The 17,773-nt window shown below is 40.5% G+C and overlaps 1 protein-coding gene across 1 annotated transcript; it reads left to right on the forward strand.

Moving 5' to 3' along the window:
* Positions 1–1,955: 1,955 nt before the first annotated feature.
* Positions 1,956–15,860, forward strand: LOC139420924 (ATPase H+ transporting V0 subunit ca). Its single transcript, XM_071171346.1, has 3 exons — positions 1,956–2,208; positions 13,617–13,800; positions 14,153–15,860. The coding sequence occupies exons 1-3, from the start codon at positions 2,136–2,138 to the stop codon at positions 14,355–14,357; spliced, it is 462 nt and encodes a 153-aa protein (XP_071027447.1). The 5' UTR covers positions 1,956–2,135; the 3' UTR covers positions 14,358–15,860.
* The last annotated feature ends 1,913 nt before the right edge of the window (positions 15,861–17,773 follow it).

A 17,773-nucleotide genomic window follows, 5' to 3' on the forward strand; every position in this document is an offset into this window, starting at 1 on the left:
AATGTCTGCAGCATTGAAGGTCCCCAGAACACAGCGGCCTACATCATTCTTAAATGGAAGAAGTTTTAAACCACCAAGACTCTTCCTAGAGCTGGCCACCCGGCCAAACTGAGCAATCGGGGGAGAAGGGTCTTGGTCAGCGTGGTAACCAAGAACCCGATGATCATTCTGACAGAGCTCCAGTGTGGTGGCAGCATCATGCTGTGGGGTTGTTTTTAAGTGGCAGGGACTGGCAGAACTTAAGAAGATCTGCAGAGAAGAATGGGAGAAACTCTCCAAATACAGGTGTGCCAAGCTTGTAGCGTCACACACAGAGAAGAATGGGAGAAACTCTCCAAATACAGGTGTGCCAAGCTTGTAGCGTCACACCCAAGAAGACTCTAGGCTGTAATCGCTGCCATTTGCTTATTTGCCTCAATCACTGTACACAACCGGCGCTTATTAGGGGCTGGCTTCTATTTGAGCCAGGCATCTATTTCCTTAATGCACACAGATTTTGCTCAATAAAATATTGAAAAGACTACCACACTGTTTATTGTGACCAGTATTGTGACATTATAATACCAAATCCATCGCATATCAGACTTACACACCTGATTTTGCGCTTCTGCACTATTCTCTCACTCTTTGCGCCTTGTATCCCTGTTGTTGCTAGGAGATCACAACAGATAGATCTCAGTATTCAACGTTTGTCTATATGCCTTCAATACCATCCACGAGGGGCAACATGAGCACGTATTAATTTCTGCTTAAGAGTTAAGATTTTTATGTTTTAACAACCTTAATTCATCCTATCCCGCGGCTCAACTTACCCCATACCCAGACACCACTTGGCACAACTTGAATGAATTCGGATTATTTCCATGGATACACAGCATCCTAACATATACTCTATGTAGAGATCTTTGTTAGAGAGAATAATATATTTCCCTTGACGGAGTGATGCTGAATGTAGAAGTGTCTAAACTTACTCCACTCTCCCCTACCTACTTTCATGTCACCCATAGACATGTATCCCTCAGAAGGGTCTTTCTATGGAAGCCTTCACCCTGTGCGTGCGGCTGGCCACCGAGCTGGTACAGGCAGCCGTGAGATCATCCTGTTCACCTACCGCACAGAGTACTATGACAGCCTCAACGTGTGGAGAAAGGCTGACAGCACCTACGGTCTGTGCATGAGTGAGGCCGGGCGACCAGTTCTAGGAAGGTGGTTCGTGGTTTCAAACTTCTTCATTTTGAGAATGATGGAGGCCATTGTGTTGTTGGGGACCTTGAATGCTGCAGAAATGTTAAATAAGGTATTTGTGTTTTATTTGCTCAAAAACATTTTTATCTTTGTCATTATGGGGTATTGTGTGTAGGTTGCTGATTTAAATAAAATAAAAAATATATATATTTTAAAATAAGGCTGTAACGTAACAAAATGTGGAAAAAGTCAAGGGGTCTGAATACTTTCCGAAGGCACTCTGTGTCCTTCAATCGATTACTTTAAAATCACACACAGACGAAGTCGCTAATGGCAGCCTGCAGTACCTCGGTCGGCCTTCAATTTGATATACTTAATAAGACGGGGCAGCACTGAGCTAGCCTGCAACGTCACTTCCTAAAGTAGCTCAAACTGTGCATGCGATGAATCCAAAAACTCCTCCTTTTAGCAAGATGACACGCTGAAACGATACTTCATTGATCTTCAGATGCGCCACTGAGCCTTCTCATAGTAAACAATGGGGCAGGCATGAACCTGGCAGGCATGAATAGAACATAGACAGCCTTCAGCGGACCATACCACTATTAAGATAAAATGAGGGATATCATCTAATTTAATTGATGATTAAATCATATACCTTTCTTGGCAACAAATTATATTATTTTAATTCTTACGTGAACGAAATGGACATGAAATGACACGCAGGATGTTTTGGATACCACCTACATTGACATAATGGGACATGCCCAGTGGACTGATCATGTGACATTTTCCATGTCGCCATTTTCTACCGCTACACCACTGTTCCTGTGAAGAGGTGGATTCTTCGACTGTCGTCCTTGTGCTGCATGAAAGGGCCTTGCAATTGACAGTGTTGAGAATCGACAGAAACATTTACGCTTTCTCTGTCAGTAGCTTTTCCTGTAAGAATGTCGTCAGAAAGCCCCGAATACTCCCCGTTCTTCGCAGTGATGGGAGCCTCTGCGGCTATGGTCTTCAGCGGTAACGTTAACTATCACAACACCCTCGTTCAGTCATATGTCTTGTTCAATCTGTGTGTGTGTGTGTGTGTGTGTGTGTGTGTGTGTGTGTGTGTGTGTGTGTGTGTGTGTGTGTGTGTGTGTGTGTGTGTGTGTGTGTTTTACACTCGCCCGAAATGTCTACTACTAAGGAATTTTGTGTTAGAGGATGCGGTTGCATGTTAGATAACTGATGTGAGAGACCGTGGCGGTTCTAGACCATTTAATCTCGGGGAGGGGGGGCAGTTACATTAGACGTTATTTTTTGTCATATCGTTTTCTTCACACAAAATACCATTTTCATAATCATCATCGTTGCCACTGTCTAATAACGGATGTAAAAGAAAACACATTTTTGCTATTGTTCTATGTAAAAATGATTTCATACTCCACAATTAGGGGGGGCCACAAGGGGGTCCACAATTGCCTTGAGATTTCCATCGTAACATGTGACGTTGCCATTGACGTAAGAAGCTGGCCAATTTCTATGGATACAGTTTGATGTAGGTATTTATGTGTTAACTAATAGTTAAATGGAGACATTCGATACATTAAATAATGACGTTTGGCGCATGAGGTTGGTCATCATGTCGACTAGCAGCAAGATGCCTAACTTTAACTAGCTTGCTCACCTAGGCTACTCAACCACAGATAGAACAATGTTTCACCGGATAGATATGTTTCACCGGATGTATACATCTGAAGCTTCCAGTTATAATTTCCTCTCACAACCAAATATGGTGATTAAAAAATATATATATTTTAAATCAATTTTATTTAACCTGCACTTTATCAGGTAGTCAAACTTGGACCAATGTCTATTTTACAGATGAGCCCAGAATTACCGGAAATGCATATCAATATAAATACAAAATGCATGCCGAAAGAACATGGTCATAAAATAACACATTCATCAGTAATAAGGTCCTCAATCAGCCTTTTGAATTGCACCATAACATCAAATTTGAAGAACATTTTGAGGATTGTTTCACAAATATGATCAAATCAAATTTGACATGTGTTGTCACCTTACAGTGAAATGCTTACTTACTAGCCCTTAACCTTTCTAGCCTCGACAACATTCCGCTGAAAAGGCAGTGCGCGAAATTCAAAAATATTTTTACGGAATATGTAACTTTCACACATTAACAAGTCCAATACAGCAAATGAAAGATAAACATCTTGTTAATCTACCCATTGTGTCCGATTTCAAAAATGCTTTACAGCTAAAGCACAACATATGATTATGTTAGATCACCGCCAAGTCGAAAAAACACAGCCATTTTTCCAGATAAAGATAGAAGTCACAAAAAGCAGAAATATAGATAAAATTAATCACTAACCTTTTGATGATCTTCATCAGATGACACTCATAGGACATCGTGTTACACAATACATGTATGGTTTGTTCGATAATGTGCATATTTATATCCAAAAATCTGTTTACATTGGATGTTTGATTCCAAAACATCCTGTGATTTTGCAGAAATACTCATAATAAACATTGATAAAAGATACAAGTGTTATTCACAGAATTAAAGATAGACTTCTCCTTAATGCAACCACTGTGTCAGATTTTTTAAAAACTTTACGGAAAAAGCATACTCTGAGAACGGCGCTCAGAACCCAAATCAGCTAGAGGAATATCCGCCATTTTGAAATCAGCAAAGTTAGAAACAACACCATAAATATTCACTTACCTTTGATGATCTTCATCAGAAGGCACTCCCAGGAATCCCAGTTCGACAAGAAATGACTGATCTGTTCCATAAAGTTCCATCATTTATGTCCAAATAGCCACTTGTTGTTAGCGTGTTCAGCCCAGTAATCCATCTTCATGAGGCGCAGGCACTTCATCCAGACAAAAACTTGAAAAGTTTCGTTACATCGTTTGACATGTTTCTAAAGGACTGTATGGAATCAATCTTTAGGATGTTTTTAACATAAAACATCAATGTTCTAACCAGAGAATTCCTTTGTCTTCAGAAAAGCACTGCAACGCGAGGTAACTCTGTTGGGAGCACGTGTCATGAGACCAAGGCTCTCTGCCAGACCACTGACTGAGGTCTCATGAGCCCCTCCTTTATAGTAGAATCCTCATTCAAGTTTCAAAAGACGGCGACATCATACAGATGATGTCGCCATAGTATAGGACAGATAGGAACATGGACTGAATCAATCATCTACTTTCTAGTATTTAGCGAGAGGCGGGACCTATTTCTATTTCTTCACTCATGAATATGCTTTTTAAAAGACAGCTTTTCATCTAACCAGATGCCCAGATATTTGTAAGCAGGGACACAATCAATATGGACAACATCCAAAGTACATATGCTTAAATCATCAGACTTATTTTTATGCACTCTAGAGAACATATACTTAGTTTTACATTTGTGATGCACCAATATAACATTTTTGGTCAATACCGATATAAAATATTTTCCTTGCCAAAAAACCCGATATCCGATATTTACAATTTTAGCGGCCTTTTAAGCATTCTACTATAGTTAACACACATACGGACGCATCGGTCTATGGCACTATATCTCAGTGCAAGAGGTGTCACTACAGTCCCTGGTTCGAATCCAGGCTGTATCACATCCGGCCTTGATTGGGAGTCCCATAGGGCGGCGGACAATTGCCCCAGCGTTGTCCAGGTTTGGCCGGGGTAGGCCGTCATTGTAAATAGGAATTTGTTCTTAACTGACTTGCCTAGTCAAATAAAGGTTACACACACCACACTGATTAAAAAGTTATTTTGATGGCATTTACATATGTCCCCATTACCAGTAAAACATAATCAAAACCAATTTCTTTCACTTACTTGCTGTTTCGTTGTTCATTTGTTCAGTCGTTTCATTCTCATGCAGGATTTCTATGGAACGCTGTTTGGGTCTTTGCATGTCAAAAAATATACACGTCAAATAACACTATTTGCCGTGTCAAATAAGCTTGTTGACCAATCAGGACCTGATAATGACTGCATGTCACATAATAATTGTAACTCGTTCATACATTTTTAGTAGTAGTAGTTATTACACATTGATTACACTATCACTCGTATTTCGTATGTCACAATGATTCATCGATACGTATGCTATGATGCTGGTAAGTTGTCTTGCGCATCTACAGTGCTGGTCATAAAAAAAGCTAGCTACCTCATGGATGCAAACAATGTTCTTCCCCAAAAACATAGCAAAACAACAATCTGTTTCAGTAGCTATAGTTAGCTAACTATAGTTAGCTAGCTAACTATATAGCTAGGTCATCATCTAAAATAACCTTAATTTATAAGACAGTTCTTATTTGATTAGTGGTGGTTGGACCCATCTATGTGAAGTTTGCCACTATGGATTAGCCACAATAGTGGACTTTGGTTAGCCTTCAAAATGAAAGTATGTCATTGACAGTGACGCAAATTAATACAAATAGTAGAATTATGCAATAATTAAATAGGTCATGCTAAACGAGTTTGGAATGTTATATAAAATCAACAAGACTAATTTGACTAATCGGTTGAAATCACACTGATTGATGTATTATACTTTAGAATTGCATTGGGGCCATACTTATTTCACTGGTACAGCCTTTACGCATGGATTGTGGATCAATGACATGGCATCAGTCTACTCAGTGACACCAAGAGTACATTAGCATTGCAGCTCTTATTGCGGGACTGTGAATTGAGCCACATTTGTCAAACTATGTGAATTGAACACTATTCCCGAGGAAAAACGGTACTGCATGGATGTTGTGGAGTCTAACTCTGAGTACATTGGGGAAAAATATATTGGGTATTGAGTAGACTGATAACCCATTTCATTGATCCCCAATCCTTAGGTAAAGCTGTACAGTGCAATTTGAATGTCAATACACACAATAGGTTGACTGGGGAGGTGATTTCAGTCACAGTCCCGCGATAAGAGCTACAAGACAAATTTTTGCATAAACTTCACAGTTGTGTTCTGTGGGTGTCACCGAGTAGACTGATACCCCATTTCATTGCTTTACATTTCAATCTTGTTTAACATTATTTAGTCTAAATATGGCATGATTCCACCAATTGTAACCTTCTGCAGCACTTTCAAGAGGTACTTTTATTTTGAGGGCAAACTGAAAATCCCACTATTGTGCCTTATCCTTATTGTGGCTAGCTTCACAACACATAACCTGGTCAGGTCGAGCCTCACTAGCCAGATGAAGCTAGCTGGCTGCTTATAACGTTAGCTTTGGGCAACAGGGCTAGCTGGCTAGCTATTTATTTTCATGAAGTTCAATTTCGATAGGCAAACAAGTGGCTACCTAGCTAATAATTACTCACAAGGATTCCTAAATCTTTGCTAAGAATAGTGAAAATGACTGCAGTTTCTACTGGTCATTGTTTTCAGGCTGGTTCTATTGGTGCTAGCTTGGTACCTAGCTTAAGCTAGCTAGCTACTCCAGAAGTTGCTGTCGAACAAATAATGCTTTATTATCAATGTGGTATTGTAAACACATCGTTCGTGGCCGGTGTTTGCTTGTTAGCAGACTTCTTTGTACAGCTTTGACATTGCTACTGATAGTAGTGGTGGCGCTTGGCTTGCACATGCAAATTCAGAACATACAACATTCTATAATAGAACAGTGTTATTTGACGTGTCATATTAAAAGCTCATTTAACGCATCAAATAGTGTTATTTGACATGTTTTTTTTGACAAGCAAAGACCCAAACTGCCTTCCATAGTATGTCATGAAGCTAATAGCAGTGACGTTGTTACTGTGTAACTCCGGTAGAGAAACATTTGAACAATAGTGTACTTGGTAATGTTAGTGTGTACCGGTGCTCGACCAATCGCAAAACATCACCCACGACAGAGAAGGGTTGATTGTCAAGGGCAATGAATCCCATTATCTAGGCGTTAACCTCTTGCATCTACCCATCACGGATCCGGGAGAATTGTCATCAACTGACACTAAGTAGCATAACGCAACGGACAAAAAATCTTACTAGAAAGTATTCATATTCATGAATTCACATTTGAAATATATTCAAACACAGCTTAGCCTTTTGTTAATCACCCTGTCATCTCAGATTTTGAAAATATGCTTTACAGCCAAAGCAAGACAAGCATTTGTGTAAGTTTATCGATAGCCTAGCATAGCATTATGCCTAGCTAGCAGCAGGCAATCTGTTCACGAAAATCAGAAAAGCAATCAAATTAAATCGTTTACCTTTGATGAGCTTCGGATGTTTTCACTCACGAGACTCCCAGTTAGATAGCAAATGTTCCTTTTTTCCAGAAAAATTATTTTAGCTCCGTTAGTTCTTCACGTTTGGCTGAGAAAACGACCGCAAATTGCGGTCACGACAACTCCGAAAAATATTCCAAATTAGCTCCATAATATGGACAGAAACATGGCGAACGTTGTTTATAATCAATCCTCAAGGTGTTTTTCAAATATCTATTCGATAATATATCAACCGGGACAGGTGGCTTCTTAGTAGGAAAGAGAGAAACAATGGCCGCATTTGTCTTATACGCACAAAACACTCTGAGAGCCACCAGCTGACCACTGATGCAATGTTGACGTTCAGGCTCATTTTTCAAAATAAAAGCCTGAAACTATGCACTGTGACACTAGACACATTAGGGAAGCCATAGAAAAAGGAACCTGGTTGAGATCTCATTCACTGCTCAATAGGAACGCATAGGAACGCAGAGCTTTCAAAACATGAGTCAATTCCCGGATTAGATTTTTCTCAGGCTTTCGCCTGCAATATCAGTTCTGTTATACTCACAGACAATATTTTTACAGTTTTGGAGACGTTAAGAGTGTTTTCTATCCTAAGCTGTCAATTATATGCATATTCTAGCATCTTGTCCTGACAAAATAGCCTGTTTACTTTGGGAATGTTATTTTTCCAAAAATGAAAATAATGCCCCCTAGATTCAACAAGTTAATGGATTTTGCCTTTCAGTTGTCTCGCTGAAATGTTCTTACTCTTTCAAATGACTGCACGACTTGTTGACTCCTCGATCCACACAGCAGACATTGTGGGCTAGGTTAGGAATGCTGTGTAGCGCAACAACGTGTAGCGCAACATTTTACGTGGCATCATTACGTCATGTAGGTATCCACGTCAGCCTTGACATTGGCGTTAAACTAGACGGGCCGATACCTATGTTGGTATATTTAGCTAATATCGGACAATTCCGATGTTCACCAATATATCGTTCCCTAGTGGAAAGTCCCTGGCCGCCGTTAAGCTTATGAGTCCTATGACTGCGGGTGAATGACTGGTTCTGGCGAGTGGGTCAAAGCCAGTGTGAATGGGGCTTTCAAGGCAACTGGGAGCTCAAAGTTCCCAAATCATGACATCAGTAATCTTCACGTCGGAAAGTCGGAGCTCTAGAAAGATGCCAGAGTTTCTGACTTGGATGAACATTCCAATATATATTTTTATGAGTTCACATTTGTCTTGAGTGCTCGGAAGTCTGAGATATCAGAGTTCAGTTGTTTTGAACGTGGCAGAAGGGCAACGTTATAAACCATCTTTGGTGTTGTCGTATACAGAGGCCTTTTTTGGTTAATGCTACTATGTTCCATCGCTGACCTTGGAAAATAAAGTGTTGTAGATTTACATTTGAGTCATTTAGCAGACACTTTTATCCAGAGCGACTTACAGTAGAGTGCATACATTTTTGTACTTTTCACAAAGTCTGCTGCCTTAGTGTCTAGATATTTTTGTCAGATGTTACTATGGAATACTGAAGTATAATTACAAGCATTTCATACGTGTCAAAGGCTTTTATTGACAATTACATGAAGTTGTTGCAAAGAGTCAATATTTGCAGTGTAGACCCCTCTTTTTCAAGACCTCTGCAATCTGCCCTGGCATGCTGTCAATTAACTTCTGATTCACACTGATGGCAGCCCATTCTCGCATAATCAATGCTTGCAGTTTGTCAGAATTTGTGGGTTTTTGTTTGTGCACCTGCCTCTTGAGGATTGACCACAATCAATGGGATTAAGGTCTGGGAAGTTTCCTGGCCATGGACCCAAAATATCAATGTTTTGTTCCCCGAGCCACTTAGTTATAGTTTTTACCTTATGGCAAGGTGCTCCATCATGCTGGAAAATGCATTGTTTGTCACCAAACTGTTCCTGGATGGTTGGGAGAAGTTGCTCTCGGAGGATGTGTTGGTACCATTCTTTATTCATGGCTGTGTTCTTAGGACAAAATTGTGAGTGAGCCCACTCCCTTGGCTGAGAAGCAACCCCACACATGAATGGTCTCAGGATGCTTTACTGTTAGCATGACACAGGACTGATGGTAGCACTCACCTTGTCTTCTCCGGACAAGCTTTTTTCCGAATGCCCCAAATAATCGTAAAGGGGATTCATCAGAGAAAATGACTTTACCCCAGTCCTCAGCAATCCAATCCCTGTACCTTTTGCAGAATATCAGTCTGTCCCTGATGTTTTTCCTGGAGAGAATTGGCTTATTTGCTGCCCTTCTTGACACCAGGCCATCCTCCAAAAGTCTTTGCCTCACTGTGCGTGCAGATTAGAGGTTGGCCGATTTATGGTTTGTCAACGCCGATACAGATTATTGGAGGACCAAAAAAGCCGATACCGATTGATCAGACTATTTTATTTTAATTTTTAAAATTTGTAATAATGACAATTACAACAATACTGAATTAACACTTATTTTAACTTAATATAAAACATCAATAAAATAAATTTAGCCTCAAATAAATAATGAAACGTGTTCAATTTGGTTTAAATAACGCAAAAACAAAGTGTTGGAGAAGAAAGTAATATGTGCCATGTAAAAATGTGTGCCATGTAAAATATGTGCCATGTAAAAAAGCTAACGTTTAAGTTTCTTGCTCAGAACATGAGAACATATAAAAGTTGGTGGTTCCTTTTAACATGAGACTTCAATATTCCAAGGTAAGAGGTTTTAGGTTGTAGTTAATATGGTATTTATAGGACTATTTCTCTCTATACCATTTGTATTTCATATACCTTTGACTATTGGATGTTCTTATAGGCACTATAGTATTGCCAGTGTAACAGTATAGCTTCCGTCCCTCTTCTCGTTCCTCCCTGGGCTCCAACCAGCAACACAACGACAACAGCCACCATCGAAGCATCGTTACCCATGCAGAGCAAGGGGAACAACTACTAGAAGGCTCAGAGCGAGTGACGTTTGAAACGCTATTAGCGCGCACCCCGCTAACTAGCTAGCAATTTCACATCGGTTACACCAGCCTCATCTCGGGAGTTGATAGGCTTGAAGTCATAAACAGCGCAATGCTTGACGCACAACGAAGAGCTGCTTGCAAAACGCACGAAAGTGCTGTTTGAATGAATGTTTACACGCCTGCTTCTGCCTACCACCGCTCAGTTCGATACTTGTATGCTTAGTCAGATTATATGCAACGCAGGACACGCTAGGTAATATCTAGTAATATCATCAACCATGTGTAGTTAACTGGTGATTATAATTGTTTTTTATAAGATAAGTTTAATGCTAGCTAGCAACTTACCTTGGCTTACTGCATTCGCGTAACAGGCAGTCTCCTTGTGAAGTGCAACGAGAGAGAGGCAGGTCGTTATTGCGTTGGACTAGTTAACTGTAAGGTTGCAAGATTGGATCCCCCGAGCTGACAAGGTGAACATCTGTCGTTCTGCCCCTGAACGAGGCAGTTAACCTTCCGTTCCTAGGCCGTCATTGAAAATAAGAATGTGTTCTTACCCGACTTGCCTAGTTAAATAAAAGGTATTTTTTTAAAAATACAAAAAAATAATCTGAAATCGGCGCCCAAAAATACAGATTTCCGATTGTTATGAAAACTTGAAATCGGCCCTAATTAATCGGCCATTCCAATTAATCGGTCGACCTCTAATGTGAAGAGCTGAGTTGAAAGATTCATTTTTAGAAGCGTTGCACACAGGCATAAACGTTGATCTAATTTACTTAAAACAAAACTCTTCTGAAGGGAGACTTTGTCCTTTTGTGGCTATTTACACTGAAAAAAAATATAAAAGCAACATGCAATGTGTTTGTCCCATGTTTCATGAGCTGAAATACAAGATCCCAGAAATGTTCCATATGCACAAAAAGCTTGTTTCTCTCAAATTTTGGGCACAAATGTGTTTGTCATTTCTAAGTCTTTGCTAGGTAAAGCCCTGCTTTATCTCAGCTTACTTGTCACCATAGCACACGCTCCAGCAGGTATATTTCACTGGTTATCCCCAAAGCCAACACTTTCTTTGGCCGCCTTTCCTTCCAGTTCTCTGCTGCCAATGACTGGAACGAATTGCAAAAATCACTGAAGCTCGAGAGTCATATGTCCCTCTCTAACTTTAAGCATCAGCTGTCAGAGCAGCTCACTGATTACTGTACCTGTATACAGCCAATCTGTAAATAGCACACACAACTACCTCATCCCCATATTATTACTTACCCTCTTGCTCTTTTGCACCCCAGTATCTCTACTTGCACATCATCATCTGCACATCTATCACTCCAGTGTTAATGCTAAATTGTAATTATTTCGCCTCTATGGCCTATTTATTGCCTACCTCCCTACTCTTCTACATTTGCATACACTGTACATAAATAGAAAAATCTTTCTCTATTGTGTTATTGACTATACGTTTGTTTGTAACTCTGTTTTTGTCGCACTGCTTTGCTTTATCCTGGCCAGGTAGCAGTTGTAAATGAGAACTTGTTCTCAACTGGCCTACCTGGTTAAATAAAGGTGAAAAAATAAATGTCCCTGTTAGTGTGAGGCCACTTTTGTCACACAACACAATGCCACAGATGTCTCCGGTTTAATTGAATGTTAATTTCTCTACCATAATACTTTTTTTTAAATCCCCAATTTCGTGATATCCAATTACAATCTTGTCTCATCGCTGCAACTCCCTAACGGGCTCGGGAGAGGCAAAGGTCGAGTCATACGTCCTCCGAAATATGACCCGCCAAACTTCGCTCCTTAACAGCCGCCAGCTTAACCCGGAAGCCAGCTGCACCAATGTGTCGGAGGAAACACTGTTCATTTGATGACTGAAGTCAGGCTGCATGCGCCTGGCCCGCCACAAGGAGTAGCTAGAGCACGATGAGCCAAGTAAAGTCTCCACTAACCTGAACGATGCTGGGCCAATTGTGCGCCTCATGGCCGGTTGTGACACTGCCTGGGTAAGAACCCGGGCCTATTGTGGCGCTTCAAGCAGTGCCACTCGGAAGGCCACTGAGAAGTATTTCTGTCTGTAATAAAGCACATTTGTGGGGAAACACTCATTCTGACTGGCTGGGCCTGGCTCTCCAGTGGGTGGTCCTGGCTCCCAAGTGGATGGGCCTATGCCCTCTGAGGCGCCCCTGCCCAGTCACGTGAAATCTGTATATTAGAGCCTAATACATTTATTTCAATTGACTGATTTCCTTCTATGAACTGTAACTCAGTAAAATCTTTGAAGTTGTTACATTTATTTTTGTTCAGTTTACCTCTTTCCCATGCCTCTTAAGACGATGCTCCTTTTTAAATGTTTTTCCTTAAATCCTCGCTGAAAGAACGGACCAGGTGAAAGCCATCCTAATGATGAGCTGAATTGTTTACCTGTCAACTCTTTGGCAATCAGTACAGTTGAAGGGGAGAAAAGGACTGATTTTTAAGCTATTAAGGTAGCCATATAGGCTCTCAAGAATTTGGGAACCTTTGCAATCACAGATGGGTGTGAGCCTCAGAGTTAAAGGGATAGTTTGGGATGTTGGCAAGGAAGCCCTTTATCTACTTCCCCAAAGTCAGATGAACTTGTGGATACCATTTTTATGTCTGTGCATTCAGTTTGAAGGGAGTTGTTAACTAGCGTTAGACTTAACATTAGTTACCAATTATGCTATGGGAACAGTCATTCCAGTCATTGCACTAACGCTAGTTAGCATTGGCTCGTGACTGTACCTTCATACTGGATGCAGAGACATAAAAATGGTATCCACATGTAAATCTGACTCTGAGGAAGTAATTAAAGGGCTTCTTTGCCAAAATCCCAAACTATCCCTTTAAACGCACACAAACTCCTGAAACCATTGTGATGGGCATTACCATTGTGCTAATGCATTTGTTGATCTATTGAGTTCTCCTCATAGATTTCAGTTTTTCCTAGAGCTACGAAGCATTGAAAGGGAGGCTTACCTGTGACAAACGGGCTTTGATCAATAAGCTCACACTGTACTGTCAACTCCATTGCTTTTAATACCCCCACGCTCTATAACAATCTAATCTCTGGTTCTCATGTTTTTTTTTTTTTTTCATGTTTCAAGTGTGTTCTGTTGACCAACTAGGATGGTCTTAGAATTCTGTGTTTTTGAAATTCAAAATTCTCTCCTCCAGCATTGGGGGCGGCCTATGGCACGGCTAAGAGCGGAACTGGCATCGCTGCCATGTCGGTGATGCGGCCGGAGCTCATCATGAAGTCCATCATTCCTGTGGTCATGGCGGGTATCATCGCCATCTACGGGCTGGTGGTGGCGGTGCTCATCGCCAACAACATTTCAGAGAAAGTCACCCTCTACAAGTAAGAGCTCAGACATTGCAGATGCTAGTTACCCATTCTCAAGTCTACCGCTAGGCACTGCGTGTCTGAAACAATCTGATTGGTAGTAATATGGTATTGGCTCCACTTGATAGTGGTGGATTTTTCACTATTGTTTTTTTAGAAGTGTTTTAGTGATGTACTACATCTGTAAACTGATGGTCTGCCATCTCTTTGGGATGCTATGACTGCAATTGTTTTGAATAAATCTTCCTCTCTTTCCCTCCCCATCTCTTTCTCCATCTCTCCCAACCATCCATCTCTCCCATCTTTCTATCCCTCACTTTTTCTACCCTCTCCCCATCTTTCGCTATCCCTCACCTCTCTCCTGTAGGAGTTTCCTCCACCTGGGTGCTGGGCTGAGCGTGGGGCTGAGTGGGCTGGCGGCTGGTTTCGCCATCGGCATTGTGGGCGATGCAGGTGTTCGGGGCACGGCCCAGCAGCCCAGGCTCTTCGTGGGCATGATCCTCATCCTGATCTTTGCAGAGGTCCTGGGGCTCTACGGTCTTATTGTGGCTCTCATCCTCTCCACAAAATAGAGAGAGCAAAGTCCATCTGTCCGTCTGTGTACGTCGAGTCAACGCTACGTCATCCATTCCATATATAAACATCTAAGAAATAAAGAACAAATTGGAGAGCATGCCTTTACGCCTGGTTCCAAATCGACTCCCTTTAGCCACTTCTTTCCTAGTGACACTACCGATTCCTTTGTAGATCTAATAGGTTTGAATGAGTGTTAGCCATCTCTTGGTCTGCCATCTCTTTGGGACGGCAGGGTAGCCTAGTGGTTAGAGCGTTGGACTAGTAATCCCCGAGCTGACAAGGTACAAATCTGTCGTTCTGCCCCTGAACAGGCAGTTAACCCACTGTTCCGAGGCCGTCATTGAAAATAAGAATTTGTTCTTAACTGACTTGCCTGGTTAAATAAAGGTTAAAAAAATATATATATATATGGTAATGGTAAAGCCACAAACCTACCTACATTGCTTATTCATGCCTGTCAGATCTACGAGGGAGGCATCTTGAGTTGTTAAGGGCTGTGTCCCAAATGGCACCATATTCTCTACATAGTGCACTATTGACCAGAGTTATATGGGCTATAGTGCTCTGGTCAAAAGTAGTCCACTCAATAGGGAATAGGGTGCGATTTGGGACACGGCGTGGGGTTGATTTGAGATTGGGCGTGAAGTGAAAAGCGTCTCCTATTCCAGTCGTATCTCTTTTCCTGTACAGTCGTCCTTGAGTCCACTAGCCAAACCCTTATGCGCTTTGTAAATGTAGTGACGCTTTCGTCCTGTGCGTGCTTTGAGTATTGGTTTACCTCCTTCCTTCCAATTTCCTCTCATTTATGTGTCTGCTAAATGGCTTTTATTATTATTGTTAATTTGTTTGTTTTTTCTTTAAATGTCCGAAGAACGGACTGCTGGACAAATCATTTTATTTTTCTGGGGACCATTTTCACATTAAAGGACCTAACTAATACGAGGACATGGATAACTATTTTTTTGGTTTGGTTGTTTTTTTTCACTAATTATTTATGAAGATTTTGAAATGTTAATAAAACTGTTTTATCGAGTTCCCAATGAGATGGAGAGGTGTGTGTGTGTGTGTATGTATATATATATATATATATATATATCTCTATCTAATAAATATCTGTATAGCTAGATTAATTGCACTGTGGGTAATTGTTCTAAGGGCTTTGAATTCCTCTGGATGCATGTATCCAGTGGAGACTGTCTCTGATGTGCAGATGTTGGAGTGGGAGTTAACTCTTTATGGTGGCTGGCATGTAAAAGTGTGTGTCTGTTAACTCTTAAGACATCATTCTCATTTGTACTGTTGACCTGTAGTACTGGGGTGTAATCAATATTCCAAAATGGAAACTAGACAGATTCTATTGGACAGATTCAGGTAGGTCCCCCGTTTGATTCGTAAATTGTTTCCATTGCAAGATGTAATGAGTAAACCCCAGCCATGTGGTTGCAGTTGCTCACTGGCGGGCCTCGTCTGTCTTAATATCCAATTAAATCTCAACCACATCTTTTGTTGCATTATTTAACGATTTTCTGAAACAATGTCAGAATAGCTCTATCCATTTGCACTTTATCCATTCTGTTCTCGTACTCAACCTGGAAGCAGCACAGGGTTAATTGCGTTCACCATCTTCACATCTATACAACTGCTCTATAGTTGGAGGGGAAAAAATCTCACGTCACGGCAGTTGCATGACAATACAAGTGTCTAATCATTGGTGCGGCTAGGGTTTGACAATGTATTGTTTTATGTCAGTGTCCTGAAAGTAAATCATGATCGTGAAAGACAGAACAATGAGCCAGAAATTACACCGGATGTATAAATATGAAGCATTTCCGCTCACTACTAAACGTGGTAATGAGAAGGTGTAGCGAGATGGATTTGGGCCGAAATTCTTCACATTATCTCATTGATGAAACATTTGATCTCCATACAGTTTTCTGTTTCCAAAACTAAAATATGTAAGAGTGGACTGCGTTTTGCAGGCTTGACCCTTTTCAAGTTTCAAAAAATTGGTTTAGGAGTGCCAAGGCGAATCGAGTTGCTGCACACGCGCACTTCAGAGTGGGCGTCCCCTAACGGAAAAATTGAAATACATGCTAGAACGCGCCAGTAGGATTTCACTAGCTGATGCTTGGCTCTGCCCATCTCTTTGCTTGTTCCGCTCACTCGGATTAATTTATTCCCATTGGACACGACAGGCTCTGGTCTATCTTGATGTAGCTATAAGAAATCTTAGGTATGAAGTTGGGCAGAAACTGAAAGGGCTTGTGAAGAAAAATGTTATTGCAAGAACTGGGAGCTCTTTAAATTTGAGGTGTCCAAATACCTTAGAAAATACGGTAGTAATCTTGCTAAAACCAGAAGAGCTGAGGAGGAAAAGGTGATCATTAAGATAACTTCCCTTTCTCAGAGGTCCCCAGCTGACCCCTCGGGGAGGAGAAGCTGGAACTAATTGAGTTCCAAAATAAACTGGATAATATATATTAGATTGAGGGAAAAATGGATTGAGGAGGGAGAACAGAATTCATCCTATTTCTTTAGACTTGAGAAATTTCACTAAAAATAACACTATCCATAAATTAAACATTGGTGTTATTACAGATTACCAAACATGAATCTCTAAATACTGTAGCAATTTTTACAGAAAATTGTATAGCTCTACTTACTGTCAGGAATCCACAGATATGTTTTTTTTGAACTCACTGAATAATGTTCACTCTATCAGTGATATAGAATCTTAACATTGTGATGAACCCATCAAAGTTGAAGAGATTATAGAGTCTATCAAACATCTAAAGAAAAATAAATCACCAGGTGTTGATGGAATTACATCAGAATTTGACAAATTATTTTCTGAACAAGGTGCTCCCTTCCTATTTGAAGTCTTTTTTTAGAGAGTATTAAAAACAATGTTCTCCCTCCTACAATGAGTCAGGGGTTAATAACACTGATACCTAAGCATAAAAAAGAAGTGCTGCTCATCGATAACTGGCGTAATTGTCTTTTAATAATGACTATAAGATTACTACTTGCAACAAGAATTAAAGTCCTGGATGCAATCATTGATGAAACACAGTCTGGCTTCATGAGGAACAGACATATTTTTTAACAATGTCAGACTAGTATTAGACATACTTGACTACTCAGACCTAATATCTGCGGATAGCTTCATATTATTTTTAGATTTTTATAAAGCATTTGACACAGTAGAGCATCAGTTTCTCTTCCACTCCTTTGAGAGACTTGGCTTTGGGGATTTGTTCTGTAAGGCTATTAAGACTCTCTATGCAAATGGAAACAGCTCTATCAAATTGAAATATGGCACCTCACCTAGATTTGAGTTAAAGAGAGGAATTAGGCAAGGTGGTCCTGTCTCTCCGTACCGGTTTTTATTAATCACCCAACTTCTTGCAAA

The sequence above is a fragment of the Oncorhynchus clarkii genome, chromosome 12 (assembly GCF_045791955.1).
Source record: "Oncorhynchus clarkii lewisi isolate Uvic-CL-2024 chromosome 12, UVic_Ocla_1.0, whole genome shotgun sequence".
Classification (NCBI taxonomy): Eukaryota; Metazoa; Chordata; class Actinopteri; order Salmoniformes; family Salmonidae; genus Oncorhynchus; species Oncorhynchus clarkii.

Bases quoted from the DNA above. Each gene is read 5' to 3' on its own strand.
- LOC139420924 (XM_071171346.1), top strand. From the start codon at position 2,136: ATGTCGTCAGAAAGCCCCGAATACTCCCCGTTCTTCGCAGTGATGGGA. The intron at 2,209-13,616 runs GTAACGTTAACT...TCTCTCCTCCAG, and splicing joins TGCGGCTATGGTCTTCAGCG to CATTGGGGGCGGCCTATGGC. The intron at 13,801-14,152 runs GTAAGAGCTCAG...TCTCTCCTGTAG, and splicing joins GAGAAAGTCACCCTCTACAA to GAGTTTCCTCCACCTGGGTG.